Source organism: Chelon labrosus, assembly GCF_963514085.1.
Source record: "Chelon labrosus genome assembly, chromosome: 17".
NCBI lineage: Eukaryota > Metazoa > Chordata > Actinopteri > Mugiliformes > Mugilidae > Chelon > Chelon labrosus.
In genome coordinates, this window is record NC_140350.1 from 13,842,692 (window position 1) to 13,857,137 (window position 14,446).

The following is a 14,446-nucleotide window of genomic DNA, read 5'->3' on the forward strand; positions in this document are numbered from 1 at the left end:
ATGTCCTGGCTTTTAGTTGCGTTGGTTCATAAAATTTTCAGAACATACCCATCAGATTTGTTTTTTGGAGCCTGAGATGTGAATAGCACCGTGCTGCATTTTCACTGCTTGTTTAAACCGTAAAACAGACATAAAACGGTTTCTCGATTCAGTCTATAATGTAAATACAGCTGTAAGCAGATGCAGCCCCTGCAGTGAAACTAAATTAGAATTGACCTTTCTTCAAATATTAATCTTCTGAAGATGTTATTTCTTAAGCTTAAACAAAAAGAACAGCAGTGATTGTCACATGTGTAAAAGTGTCGTTAGGAGTGGTCTGGTTCCACAGACAATACATTCAATGACTCTTTAAAATGTTGTAGTAACACTCAAGAAATATGGAAATATGGATAACAAAACACAATGCAAAAAGGAACTGCATGCACCTTTCCACTGAGAAGCATCGATAAATAAGCAAGGTCTCGATGAAAGAGTCATAAGTAGGAGACCCTACCAGCACCCTCGACACTAAAATTCACATCTGATGTTTGGAGAAAATAAGGAGCAGCAATTAATGAAAAGAGCACTCTGCCAACTGTACACTGAAATGTTCTGTTTCAGGGTTCAGAGGGAAAAACGTCTCTCATCAAATTCTGGATGCAAATGTCATGCAGTCAATCAGGAAAGAGGCCGGCTCCGAAAACAGGGCAACAATTATTTCTGATTTTTAAATTCATAAAACAAAAATCAGTGCATTAGCATTAACATTTGAATAAAAGCTCACTTTATCTAATGTCTGTTTAGCTGTGGGGCTTTGATTTACTAAAAAAAAAAAATAAATAAAAAATCAACCAAACATGTAATTTGCCCTAAAGGTGCTCAAATGTTTGCACAACGGATAACTGTGAACTTCCTGTTGGTATATCCATAAAGACATAGCCACTTCACCATTTACATTACGACAACCTGTCATTTTCTGTTGAGCGCATCCACTTAGAACCTGGCAGCTTTTAAAACACGTTTCCCATTAAAAACATGATTCACTAAGCACCATGAGTACGGCGTTGGATGATGCAAAAAACAAACCGTGTCCCTGAAGTTAAACTGGATCCTTCCATGTGTACGTGTCATAACCTTAACAGGATAATTTAAAAGACTTAAATAAAAAAAAAAGAAGTCGTCTGAGGTTTGCAAAGACCGTAAGAAACTTTTCACGAGCAGCGGCAGTCTTAAAGGTACGAGACGTCTCATCAAAGTCTTTGTTGTGTAGGAGGCAACATGTTGGTGGATGAAAAAGATGGCAGGTGGCGCAGGCTCTAAGAGCACAATGAGTAATCAGCAGTCCACAGTACGAGAGTTAAAATCATAAAACAGTGGTAAGGGCACGATGGAGAACTTCACAGCAGTCGGCCTGTTTAAACTGCTGCTTCAAAGCGTTGCACTGGATCCGTGGTAACAGCTAACAACTGTTCATTCACCTATGAACCAATTACTCCAAGTGATGGACACAGCGACGTTAGAGAAAAACCCACTTCAGCGCTTTGGATAAATAATGTCGTGTGGATTGTTTGTTCTCAACATAACGGTATGAGTATTCTTTTGGCATTTTCTTGTATTATCTTTATTGGTATTTTTAAATCACAACTCACAAATGTCATGAGACTAAAGTGAGAAAAAAAAAACAAGTGAGACGAAGAGGAGCACAAGTGCTACTTCTAGTGCAGGTGATTTTTAGAATAATCTACTTGAAAAGTAGTAAATATTAAATAAAATAAGAATAATCAAACTTGGCATCATGTGCGAATCGTCTGCCAACGAGTCAGTCCAGCTGGTAGATGTACGCTGTTTACACATCTTTATTTGACTTCCAAACAATCTTGGAACCGTTTTAAAAGAGAGCACAGGGAGTTTGAGAATTCTTTGCATAACAGACCCTCTTTCTCCTTCTAATACAGAAACGCGAGCATGCTGACATATACACACGTCTGCCATGCAAGGTCATATGCAAAGGCCCGAACTTGCACATTTGCAGCAGGCGTACGACGAGCTAAACTTCCTTGTGTCGTGAATTTAAATGGAAGTGTACACAGTCAAACAGATTCAAATTAAAATGCAGCGATGTTGCTGTAATTTAAACAGATATTACCACCTTAGGCGGCAGAACTCACACTGGTAAAATCAACAGCTAAAAAGGAAAAGGAATGCTAATTCTGCGGGGAAAGGGCTATTCTCTCATCATGTGGAGGAGCAAGGCATTCGATTTCCATAAATATAAATAAAAAGAATGCGCAAGGCGGATGAACTGAGTCGTGTTGGGTAGAGGCACACACGTGTACGCGGTGCATGCCAGCGTACAAAGTGTGATATGTGATATTTGTACGCATTGCAAAGGAAATCGCAGAAAATTCCTCTATTTTTCCTACATTCACCACAGGGGTATTTCTTGTACCGGGAGAGCAGGCCTTAAACAAGATGTTGGAATTGCAGCCAGAATTTAAAATGAAATGCTTTAAAATGCATTCTAAACAACAACTACAAGCCAGAGCTGGGACAGACTCATTACTAATGTTGGCCTAAATGAGTCTATCAAAGGCTCTTTCTAGGATGGAGGCCAAACCCACACACACACACTCGCCGAGAAACGCCGCTCCTTCGCCACCCAACCCCGCACTTTCTGCAAAGCGTTTAGTAAGAGCATCGAATGTGAAAAGGCCATTGTGTTCTTTGCATCCCTTGTGAGAGGGATGATGCCGTCTCGTGTCCCCATGACCTCTGCGGATCCTGTCAGTCAGACTTAGAGCTCTCTGACACTTTTCCCCCCGCTAGCTAACACTGACTCACAGCCTCATAATCTGTCCACCCATCCATCTACCCAGTACCCATGCCACACACACAGCAAGAACCCTTCCGAAACACTTAGTAGGAAGTTTTTTTTGTTTGTTTTTTTTAATTAGGAGCATTTCTCCCGTTAGCTACAGCCCTCTCCCCCTCAACACTCCGCTCCCATGTTTCCGGCCGCGTGCCTGCCTCATCACATTTTGCAGAATCGGGCAGATTGGAGCGCTGGAAGGCTGAAGAGGTGGGAAGGCGATGGGTGGGGAAGGTGGCAGGAGGGTGGACGTAGAAGGGAGGAAAGAACAGGACGCTTGGGCTAGCGTGGGCTACTGACGAGACAATGCGAGGATAGAAGTCAGCAGGATCTGGACCAGAGTGATTCCATCAAAACTAAACCGAAATAAATCCCACTGTGTTCGTCATCAACCCTCCTCTTCTCGTTCTGTTTCTTTCTCTCTCTCTCTCTCTCTCTGTATTCCAGTGTGTACACAGAAGTCTTGAGGCAAAGTCTTAACCTTAACTACACTTTGGAGAACCTGGAAGAGTAGCGCGGTGAAGGCTGCATTCACAAACTGACACACAAAAATAAAGAGGCACGTATAAATGCCTGCCTGCACACACACACACACACACACACACCCAACAGTCTGAAAATAGTTTTCATTCTTATCACACCAAATCCCTGTGTCACCTTCTGGCACCTAAATGCAATTAAAATTTGTATGTGGAAGGGCGACCAAGTGAAAATCTACTTCACATAATTGACGTGGCTGCACATGCCAACTTTAATGCTCGTCCCAAACCCCCACCGCACACATTGCCACATTAATTAGAAAGGGCTTGTACACTTAGATCCACACACACACACACACACACACAGAGATACACAAACATAGTCGCACACATGCATGAAGGCAAACAGGTAAGAACGTAAAATTAGATTCCTTTAAACTATAAAGTAATGATTTGGATTCCATTATTATAACCAAAGCTGCAGCCTCAGAGTAAGTGACAGACAACGCTCTTAAAGCCTTTCAATTACAGAAACAGTTGGGGGTATGTGGGGCACGGAGAGAGGAAGAGAGAAAAAAAGGACAAGACAAAGAGAGTCAGGTGAGGGAGGGAGAAAAAAGAAAACCAAGAGGCGATTTTCTCACCTTGCTACGCTTTTCCTCTCATCTGCCAGTTAACTCTTCCCATCCGTATCATTTCCCTCAGTATAACCAGAGTCACCTCTTAGTCACCACACTTTTTCGCTCCTTTTTTTTTTCCCCACTTTTATTTCCCGTGGCCTCCCATCCTTCAACCGGGGTTTGTCAGTCAGTGACATGAAGTTTAAGTGGCTCCGCGTGGCTTTTTCAACTCATCTCGCCGCTCTCCCACACGTTTTCCGTCTGCGCCACTTCCCTTCTGGTAATGTTATGCCCTATAGGCTTCCTCCGCCTCCAACACATAATTAGAATTTTTTATTAGAAACGACATTGATCTTGAAGCTACTGGTAAGCGGCGTCCAATTAAACGCGAGGCAAGAAGGGGACCAGTGTGAGATAAACCTAATTAATTAGATGGAAAGTTTAGCAGTGGCACATACCACTCATATGCACTCTACTTTTGGTTGAAAGCATGGTAATGTTTGTGAAATGACACTTCCTAAAATGGCACACAGTTCGGTTTGAAGGTTCTCACAGGCTCCTCGCACTGCGTCCGGCAGTGCTGCTAAAATGTGAGCAGCGCTATCTCCCTGCCACAGCTAAAACAAGAGAGGCATGACTCTAATCCATGGAGTCATAGCAAGGCACAGCCTAGAGCGGCTCTGTTTACAGTGAATGGAAGACTGACTGTGGATTTGTGGTTGTCTAAACGCTTGTCCAAATGACACTAAGCAGCAGTCAGGTTTGAACATCACTAAATCCGTGTCTGTTTACACAAAATCTCCTTTGAAAGTGTTTAATAAGAGGCCTTCAATCTCTCTGTGACAAACACATTGTGACCCTGTAACGTTTAGTAACAGGGGTTGTTGTTATGTGCGCCTGCTGTCAGTTCGGTTCAATTCAAACGCCTTTATTGGCATGACTATATTCAGATACAGTCTTCCCGAAGCTTTGCGTGAATTCTGATATAAATTTAAAAAGACGTTTGATCACATTTGTTGCAGAAAAGTCACCAGAATTACTGCCTCGCGGTTGGATGTGTCCGCCAACCTAGTCAGGTTGTAGTTCTTTTTCATGTCTGTCCAGACTACAAATGTCATCACTTCGCCATTTTATCCGATTAAAGAAGTGTGAAATTTAGTCAGAATCAAGAGTATGATTATTGAGTGGAAGCCGAAACATGTCTTCTTGAGGTTACAGCGATCTTAGACCACCAAAATCTGATCATCCTTGAGTCCAAGTGGAATTTTGTGCGAAGTATGAAGAGATTCCTTTAAGGTGTGAGATATTCCACAAGAATGAGGTGGACAGATGGACAAACCAAAGTAATAATAATGTTTTAAGGTATTCAAAATAAGCAGGGGTGGCACAGCAAGAAGGCTCTGGGTTTGAATCCAGGCCGACTGTGGCCTTTCTGTGTGGAGTCTGCATGTTCTCCCTGCGTCTGTGTGGGTTCCACGGCTTCCTCCTACTGTCCACAGACATGCTCGTTAGGTTAATTGGGGATTCAGAATTGGCTGTAGGTGTGAGTGTGAATGGTTGTCTGTCTCTCTGTGTTAGCCCTGCCATAGACCGGAGACCTGTCCAGGGTGTACCCCGCCTCTCGCCCGATGACAGCTGGGATAGGCTATTATTTCCTGATTCAAATCAATCTTCATTTGAAAGATCTGATATCAGTCCTTGGATCAGTTTCTTTAACAGATTGGACCGCATGTGAGAGATCCAAACCATGACAGAAGCAACAACTTGAATTTGAAAAGTATGACAGGAGCGAAGAGCTGAGACAAAAGCAAAGGCAACATGTGCCAACTACATGTAAAACACTGTTGTAATACCACAAACCTACAAAACCAATGACAACATTAGCTTTGTGAATATCTTCCTTCATAACTTCAAACTGACGCGGTAGCGATACTCAGCCCTACTCCCTTATTTCGATTTAGGCCAGCTGATGTAAGCTGAATTCTGCTGTAGGTCAAACTGTAAGTGTAGCTAGAGAAAGAAGATGTGGTGGTGGTGGTGAAGCAGGAAAGAAAGCATTTACAGCCCCGACGTCAAAGCACGTCAACGTGATGGATGTGTCCCTGTGTGGCTGCAAACATCGGTACAAAACTGCGAAGCTCCAGCTCCTTGATTCTCTGGAACTGACACCAAAACCTGCTGTTTACTGTGCTCGTCTCGCAACACTGAGAAGATTGTCTGCTATCAGACTCTGCTGCACTGTAGCTATGCTGATGTTACATCATCTGTACGGCGTTTCTTTCATGCCTCTTCAAACAGTAGCCAGCTGCCCGAGCGGAGAGAAGGATTTTCTGACTCACATATCACTCAAACAAGTTTACGACCAAGAGGCAGCTCAGACACAGAACTCAAACTGCAGCATAATAATAAGATTTACATTTTACTGCGACACGCCTCGCGCCTTCATTTCCATCCGATCTACTGTAGATCTCCTGCAGCTTAAAAAAAATCTATTGTAAAATTAATAAACTATAATAATTAGCATCACAATTGATTGTTGTACACGTGCTTCAGTCAATCCACAACCAGTCGATGAAACATAAAAACTGAAAATGTCAATTCTTTCTTTCTGCATTAGCGTCTAATTATGGAAATGATTTTAGGTTCGCCTTCCCTTTTCTTTCGATTTCTGTCCGCGGGGATTTTCTATTGTCATTAAAGTGAACTAAACCTTTAAAAAGTTGCTTTATCCCCCTCTCTCTTTTAAATGTCTGTGTATTTAATGCTGACCTTTCGTTTTTTTAACCAATGACCTGATATGTGTATGTATGAGAGAGCAGCACCTTCTCTCCGTGTCCCATGGCTTCATCCTTAACGTCACTCAGCGTTTTCCAGTTCACCTTTGATCCGCCGCCTGCTGACCAGGTCTGCGTGAGAGATTGGCTGTCTTGTGAAAAGCCTTCGTGGTCATACCTACAGAGTTAAGATAGACAGCAAAACAAGCAGAAATAAATGTGTGCGCAAACATGTTTATACACCGAAACAAACACAAGGGATATTAAAGCATGCATTATTTAGAGTGCCGATAAGAAAAAGGGGCCGCAAAAAGCAAGTGTGGGTGTTAACAGACTGCACTGCATCAACTGTTATTACCTAAAAAATCCATCTTCAGCCACGACTAAATTATTCCCTTAATCCCTTAACTGATTTATAATCACTGCATCTGTATCCTGCAACATATTTCGTGCAACATATGACAGTCAAATGCATTCACAGATAAATCAGCCTTTTATGTAGATATAAATATGGCTGTCCATATCAAAACCGTCTCTCCTGTTGTCTATCCGCTCCATATATTCGGGGCGCCCACCTTTTTAATATTCACTCTAAAATCTTAATGCATCAGTGTGACTCCTGCTCTGTATTCTGCCTGAGCGGAGCCAATCTAATCAAGGCATCATCCAAATTCATCAGTTTCCTTGAATTATGCAAACAAGCCCGGTCCAAGCAATCCCGCATAGCACCACGCCGCCACAGGAACTACAGCCAGGCCGACACGCTTCGTCTTTGTTTAAAAAAAAAAAAAAGAAAAGAAAAAAAAAAAAGTCTGCTCCTTGGATAACTTCATTGTCATTCGTTCGCCGCTGTTGGCGTGTAAACTGGAGAGAGAGGACCAAACAGCAGCAGAGATCAGGGGGAAAAGCCAGGGATTAGAGAAGAATGGAAGGAGTGATGAAAGGAAGGAGGGTGCCGTTTCTTAGTTATTCAGCCCTTTGAATGTCAGGATGAGATGGTGTATTGACCAGAGACTAATAAGACTAAGATTAAAGCTCAAGCGATGGAGCCTGCCAGTCCCTCTTTTTTCCAATACACACAAGGAACCACTACAACCAATACGACACAGCCAGAAAAACGGCCGGAGCTATCGTTCATGGAGCAATTAGGAAAACGTATAAACCACACATCACAACAGCCACAGGTAACAAACCCTTTAATTTACCGCATTCACACCTTGAAGCTGTGGCTTGAGCTGTTTTGACGCAATTTCCTGCTAAGAATAGATTTTAACACACAGTCGTATGCACACCAAAGCATTGCCATGTACACATACAGAAACAGAAAACTGCATTTATATTTCAGCGGCGGCCAGACTTAGGGAACAGCCTTAATGAGTGAATGACTCATACGGTAATTCGAAATCCCTCCACAGGAGCCACTAATGGGAATCCAGTTTGATGCGGCTCACCGTGTTCCCGTCTCTCTGAGCACGACGTACAGTAGCAGTTCAGAGCTGGATTCCAGAAATATCCATGTTCTGCTTTTCTGTTATTCCCTCCGTCCAATGCTGTCTACACCCTGTCTCGAGTCCCGCTGGGAGTGAGGGGGCACATGCCACCAGTCTCCTGACATGTGATCATCAGGGAACTCGTGTTTTTTCTTCTGTGCATGCGTGCGCCCGTGCACCCATTCCCCGTGTTGTGTATTCACTACAGTTTATTTCAAGTATATAAGCAACACAGCAACGATAATCTCTATGATTTGTGTGGCAGCATGACCACAGCGTGTGGACAATCCTGTATGTGATTATCAATGTGTGCGTGTGATTGCCGGTGTGATGCCTGCGCAACGGTGTGACTCACCAGGCCCTCACTGCAAAAGCCTCCGGTATGTCTGGGTTGACCATGACTGTAGAGCTGAACAAAGCAGAGAGAGATCTGCCCCCGAAATCAGACAAGCGAGCTCCTTTGATGGCAACCACAGGCTGCGCAGAGCCGTCAAACTTCTCCGCCTGGAGAAAGAAAACAGTAATTGAGGAGATGTAATATGTGACGGAGAAAGCATTTGCGTTATTGTATTTTATAAATGTAGTTTGCGTCTGCAACTTGGAGACACCAGAAAGTAATATATGGTTTGCTTTTATAAACGGACAACCTACAAGTTAATTTGAAAGTCATTTTTTGGGGGGGGGATTTTGGCAAAGAGGAGGGATTAGCTCTTGCAGATCGAATGAGCTTAGAGAAGAATGGTGTCATTTCATGCACATCCCAGAGATATTTAGCCTTCTGTCTCAGATCAGAGACTCTGGTCCAAAACAGTCCTGAAGGTCAAAGGAATGATTCGACCGATCCAGATTTTACAGCCCAGAAAACCCAATCAAAGTGTTCCGTATGCAAGAGCGGCCACGGAGATATGTTGTGTGTGCACGCACATGCACGCATGGGCACCTTCGTAAACACGCGATTAATTACAGTCTGCTCCACACATTTTATGTTAAACTGCAAATCCACTCATGGATGCGCGGAGAGAGATAGATTATAGTTATTACCTCCTCTCCCCACAGAGTGACAGTCACCACTTTGCCAGTTGTGTCTATTAGGTTAAGGGCCCTCTTGGAGACTTCTCTGCTGTTCTTGGTGGTGATACGTGTTACATCCTCCGCGCTCTTGCATACTCCAATCACATCTGAAACAAAAAAAAAAAGAAAATCCTTCAACATCTTCACCTAGCTCGTGAAAACAAGCAGACAAACACGTTAACAATGTGGTGAGAAAAATAACATTGTGTGTAGAAATGTCTCCGCATGGTGTAAAGTGTAAAAATGCCCCGTGGATATATTCCACTAATGTGAAGTGTTATCACTTCAAAAGCAGTAAAGATCCAACACAGCGGAGAGCTGACACCCCTCTGATATTGCCAAGTCACAGCAGACTGACATAAATGTCATAACAGGCTGGCTAACACCCAAGCCCACATCCCAAATCACAACAAACACACTCATCCCTCATTCATGTTTTCTGTCATGTTCAAGGCCTAAACACTTCATTTAGGATTACAGCAGTGAAGAGCAGCCACTGCTGAGCTCAAAGAAGGTGGAGAGCCCGGCCTGCCATGACTAATATTAAAAAAAAAAAAAACCAGCCCAAGTCAATTTAATTTATGAGGCGCTAATTCTACAACAAATGGGAATCTCACGAGGTCACGGATATTAAAGACAGAATAATGCATCTTAATGCTGTGATATAGGTGCATTTGAATTTGAAATAAACTGTGGCATTCAAAAGTCATAAGCAGCATTTCATAACCTACAGAGCTCTGGAGTCATTTTGTCTCCAAACAGTATTATTCACCACAAGAGACAAATGTATTTTCTTCCTCGTAAAACAGGAGGCACATATGTTTGTGCACAATGCAGACCAAACCATCAGTTAGCATCTGGCTTTGTATATTTGCGTTGGCTATTATCTGTCGTCTCATGGCGTCAGGACTAGTCCTCATTCATTAAACAAAATGACCGGACAGAATCCCGTCACCGATTTCAAAACCCGTCGTTCTCTCAACTTCATCCTCCCGCCCGCTTCCTCCGCTAACCTCCTCCTGAACTCTCTCCTTCCTTCCTCCCTCACTCTCTGCCAGTGCTCTCTCAGCCCTCCTTAATTCCATTATGATTGAGACGATGTCATCCACCTCTGAACTCCATTATCACCGCAGGAACAGGCTGACAGTTCTCATTACCATGCTATAATCCCCCTGTTTAACAAAGGAGCGGAATGAGAAGGAGTGGAGGGAGAGAGAGAAAGAAGGGAGAGTCAACAGATGACATGCAGGACATGTAAGACTGCCCCTCTGTGACCAACACAAACACAATCCTCCAGCTAAACTGCTCAGGGCAGCTCTAAAACTCTGCAGTGTGGTGCCAGGCTGGCTTGCACTGCTCCTTGTTTACAATACTGTCATCATGCAAGATCACCAACATGGATGTTCACTCAGTAGGTTAGATTATGTTGTTGTCTTTAAGATCATTCATTTCTGATTTATTATGCTGTGTCCAACACCTTTCTGTATTTAGAGCTGAGCTAACTCTCCACAACGTTGCCCATAGGTGTCCTGAAGAGTGGTTTTGAAGCTCAGTTTGGGCGCCACTGGCCGTCGCCATCTTGGCAAACTCCACCTAAGCTTCTGACTTAATTCCAAAGTGGGGGAGAGCCAGGCGTAAGAAGCCATTTCAGGAGCTGCAGCTTTTGGCACTTCAGTGTCGGCTTACTTTTCCAGCCCCACAGATTTCTGTTTGGTCCACCACTTAAAATAATTAATAATATCCCTGCTTGGATTGCTATCTAGTAGTTTTTTTTATATAACACTTCACTACCGGGTGATGAAAAAAAAAGGGGGGGGGGGGGGGGGGGGGGCGTTTATCGTAAACACGAGACACTACAAAGAACAGTGTGGGGTGAATCTTTCAAGCCACAGAGGTCAGAATATGTTTAATCCGATCAGGATTTAGTGCAAAACCGTTTTTGTTTTAGCTACTTACTCAACAAGCTTGTTTTGAACAGATGTCAAAAATAAAAAAAAATATTTGATTAGTTCGAGTGTTAGGACAGGAATCACGTACAAAATGCTAAATATAAGATGAGGTGTGATGTCTTCACCCTTCAACTGCACCAAACATGCTATCACTGCCAAGAGGCTTAACTAATTTCAACCACAATCTGCTGCACACATGCACCGTTCCCAATTTAGCTGTCGCGGAGATAGCACTTTCCTCTCAGGTGCAGCGAGCGGGCGCTGCAACTAACCGTCATTAGAAACCAGTAGAATGTATGGGCTCAGCTTTGAGTTTGTAAGAGGTGTTCACAAATAGTTTGCAAATCTACATGTGCAGAATGTGCATGAGAAATTCAAATTTGTGCATCTGTAGAGAAAGCAGAAAACACCACGTAAGCCTCATCACTCACTGTCCCCACACTGTGCGCGACACTAAAGTGTGACTTTTGAGCCACTTTGCACCTGAAGCTGACGCCTGAACCAGCCCTCATTCTGACCCGGTCTCATCTATTCTCACTCTCTGTTCACTCTAAAGTGTCCGTCAATTAGCTGACTACACAACCTGAATATGAGTTTGACTCAGCAGTTACAGAGATGATGACACACGTGTTCAGACACTGACAGGCCCACGGCCCACTTAACTCCTTCAAGATCCAGCCGTACACATTTGCTCTTAAGTGACACGCGTGAGGAATTTAAGCGAATTTATGACTTTCACCAATTTTCTTGTCCTGGAAATGAGAAAGACAGGTACAAACTAAATCAGTGAGAGCTTTGGACTTGCCGTATGAGTCATGTACTGATAGTCTGACTCACTCCACAGGCATAAAAAAAAAGAAAAAGAAACCTGAAATCATAATGCATTAATTTGAACAAGGGATAATTAAAAGGACGCTGACATTAACCTCGCAAAAATAATCACGTCTGAATTTAATCCAACCTGAAAAGTAAGGAAAGAAAACATTTTTTTGATATAAATTGTTCTTTTTTGTTCATCTAACCGAACTCCACTCAGAGGCCTGTTCATGGCCTTTGTTTCAGATTTTTTTTTAAAAAAACACACCAACACAAACAAAAGTGTCACATAGTTGTTGAACCACACTTCATTTTCCCTCTTTAACACCCTTTATCACCCAGTTAGAGAGGCACTGAATCATACCATCATCTAAACACGCTGCTGACAGATGCGGTTTTGGTGTGTGAGGCTAAAAAAATGCGAGCACTCACATCCCCTGCCTTTGCCTTTTTCCCAGCTGTCCTTGGCACCGAAGCGCTACCTGCTCACTCACTGTTGAGTTGTTCTTTTATCAGTTAGCTCGTACAATTAAAGTCTCGCTGCTGCGTCTCACCGATTATAGCGTCTTTGTCTCTGTTTTCCAGCTCCGCAATGGGCACAAAGTCACAGTGCACGGCGGGGATGCCGAGGCTGTCATCGCACGGCACGATGGATGAGTGAGCATGGAGGGTCATCTCGTAGTCGTTCTTCAGCGTGGTGTACTGTTTGTTGGCCACCTTCAGAGTAGCCTTGGAGATGTAGTACACCTGGAACAAAGTGCGCAGGCATTAGTAAACGAGACCTAATCAAAATCCTTCTTTCATGTGACTTTAAAGCAGCTGCGACTGAGCGAACTGGTGACCACTTTATTGATCCTGCAAAGGAAATTATTATTACAATACGGTGCCTGTTCAACCAAAACCTCTTAGGAAGAACGGGGAAAAAACCTTCAGGTCCAACTAAGACGTGGTGCCATATCAGCCCCATCACCCGTCTAATTCACCAGAAAATAAGAAGCAGCTGAGAGTGAGTCTGTTAAACAGCATAATTTAAACTCAATCTGCGAGTCACTCTTCTTCATTTACTCTCCCAAGCCTCTAATACCCCCCCTTCTCTCTTTCTCTCTGCCACGGTGACTTCCTGTCCTCTCCTTCCTTCCTGCCCGACACAGATTCGACCATGAAACTAATGTGATAAGCATCCTGGCTGCTCAGAGCCGGTCACGCCCACACACACACACACACACACACACACACACACACAAACACACACACACCGTTCTGTCAATACTCAGATCACGAAGAGAAGACGGATTCCTTCCTTTAGTTTTCTTTGCAGGGCAGAGGGCACAAATTGGATCTGGGCCCGTGTTGGGAGTCACTGCCAGTCGCTGATAGCGAAGACCGTGTGACTGGCAAACTGACGGGCAGGGTTAATTGAGTTATTAAGCTGTGTGGGCCGGACTATGTTAAGTAAGTTTAACATGTGTTCTACCTGTATTTAATCACACAGGTAACAAACCAGGGCCATGTAAGGGGGAAATGATGGGGGTTCGAACTGCCTACCACACATTTTAACAAATTAATAGGGGATTCTTAAATATGAAGTCTGTTATTTACCATTTTTGTAAGGACACTAATATATATTTTTAAATTCTTGTATAAAATGCAGTTTCACTCGCAGCCCTGTGGCAAGTTCAGGGGCCAGTGTCTGTTACGCAACATGAGCTGGAGCTGGAAGGCATTAAATTTCTTACTAAAGCAGATGTTTGCTGACACAAGGTCTTGAACCGGAGCCCCGTGGTTAAAAAGATAATCCTGCTTTCAAGATTCTCTAAGACCGACCGGTTTAAGACCAAGTATTAGTGCTTGCCTTGAATTTTAGCATTTTGGTAGTGGAGAACATGCCCACATGCGTGATCAGAGGGCGTCAGGCCACTGTAATCATTCTCCTTCTTTAAACTTCTTGTGCAACAACATTCGGCGTGGGGGCAGACTTTTTTTTTTTCTATCTTTTAATCAGCTTTTTACGAGCGTGGACATACGCGACAAAAGACTGCACACAGGCAAAGTGACAGAAGAGCCAGTAGATGAAAGGATATTGCTTTCTTCCAGCAATTTATCGTTGTATTTAAAAAGACCTGGAATGAAACTGAAATAAAGACAAAGCAGCTTCTATAAGTCTAATTGATTACCACAGTGTTTTGTTAAATTAAGACACATTTCGGTGGCGAGGAGGAGTTTCACTCTGTCTGTCTGTTCTCTCGCTGCGTTATCTACTCTACGACACACAGACAAAAAGCCTGGAAGCAGCATTTCGTCCTTGTTCTGAGCAAAATTCATTCTGAAGTTCAGCCAAAGTTAATAGAAGCCTTCAGTACAAGTACTCAAATCAAGAGGATATCCTCCAAAGTTATAGT

General features: G+C 43.3%; 1 protein-coding gene across 2 annotated transcripts in view; it reads right to left on the minus strand.

Annotated features, from left to right (window-relative positions):
* Window positions 1-14,446, minus strand: part of LOC311502692 (replication protein A 70 kDa DNA-binding subunit-like) — a 38,682-nt gene that overhangs the window by 10,894 nt on the left and 13,342 nt on the right. For both annotated transcript variants that reach the window (XM_084565024.1, XM_084565023.1), the window contains exons 10-13: window positions 12,602-12,794; window positions 9,253-9,389; window positions 8,567-8,715; window positions 6,770-6,899 (exon numbers count right to left, since the gene is read on the minus strand). In XM_084565024.1, the coding sequence (XP_084421150.1) occupies window positions 6,770-6,899; window positions 8,567-8,715; window positions 9,253-9,389; window positions 12,602-12,794 (609 nt within the window). The remainder of the gene's footprint in view (window positions 1-6,769; window positions 6,900-8,566; window positions 8,716-9,252; window positions 9,390-12,601; window positions 12,795-14,446) is intronic.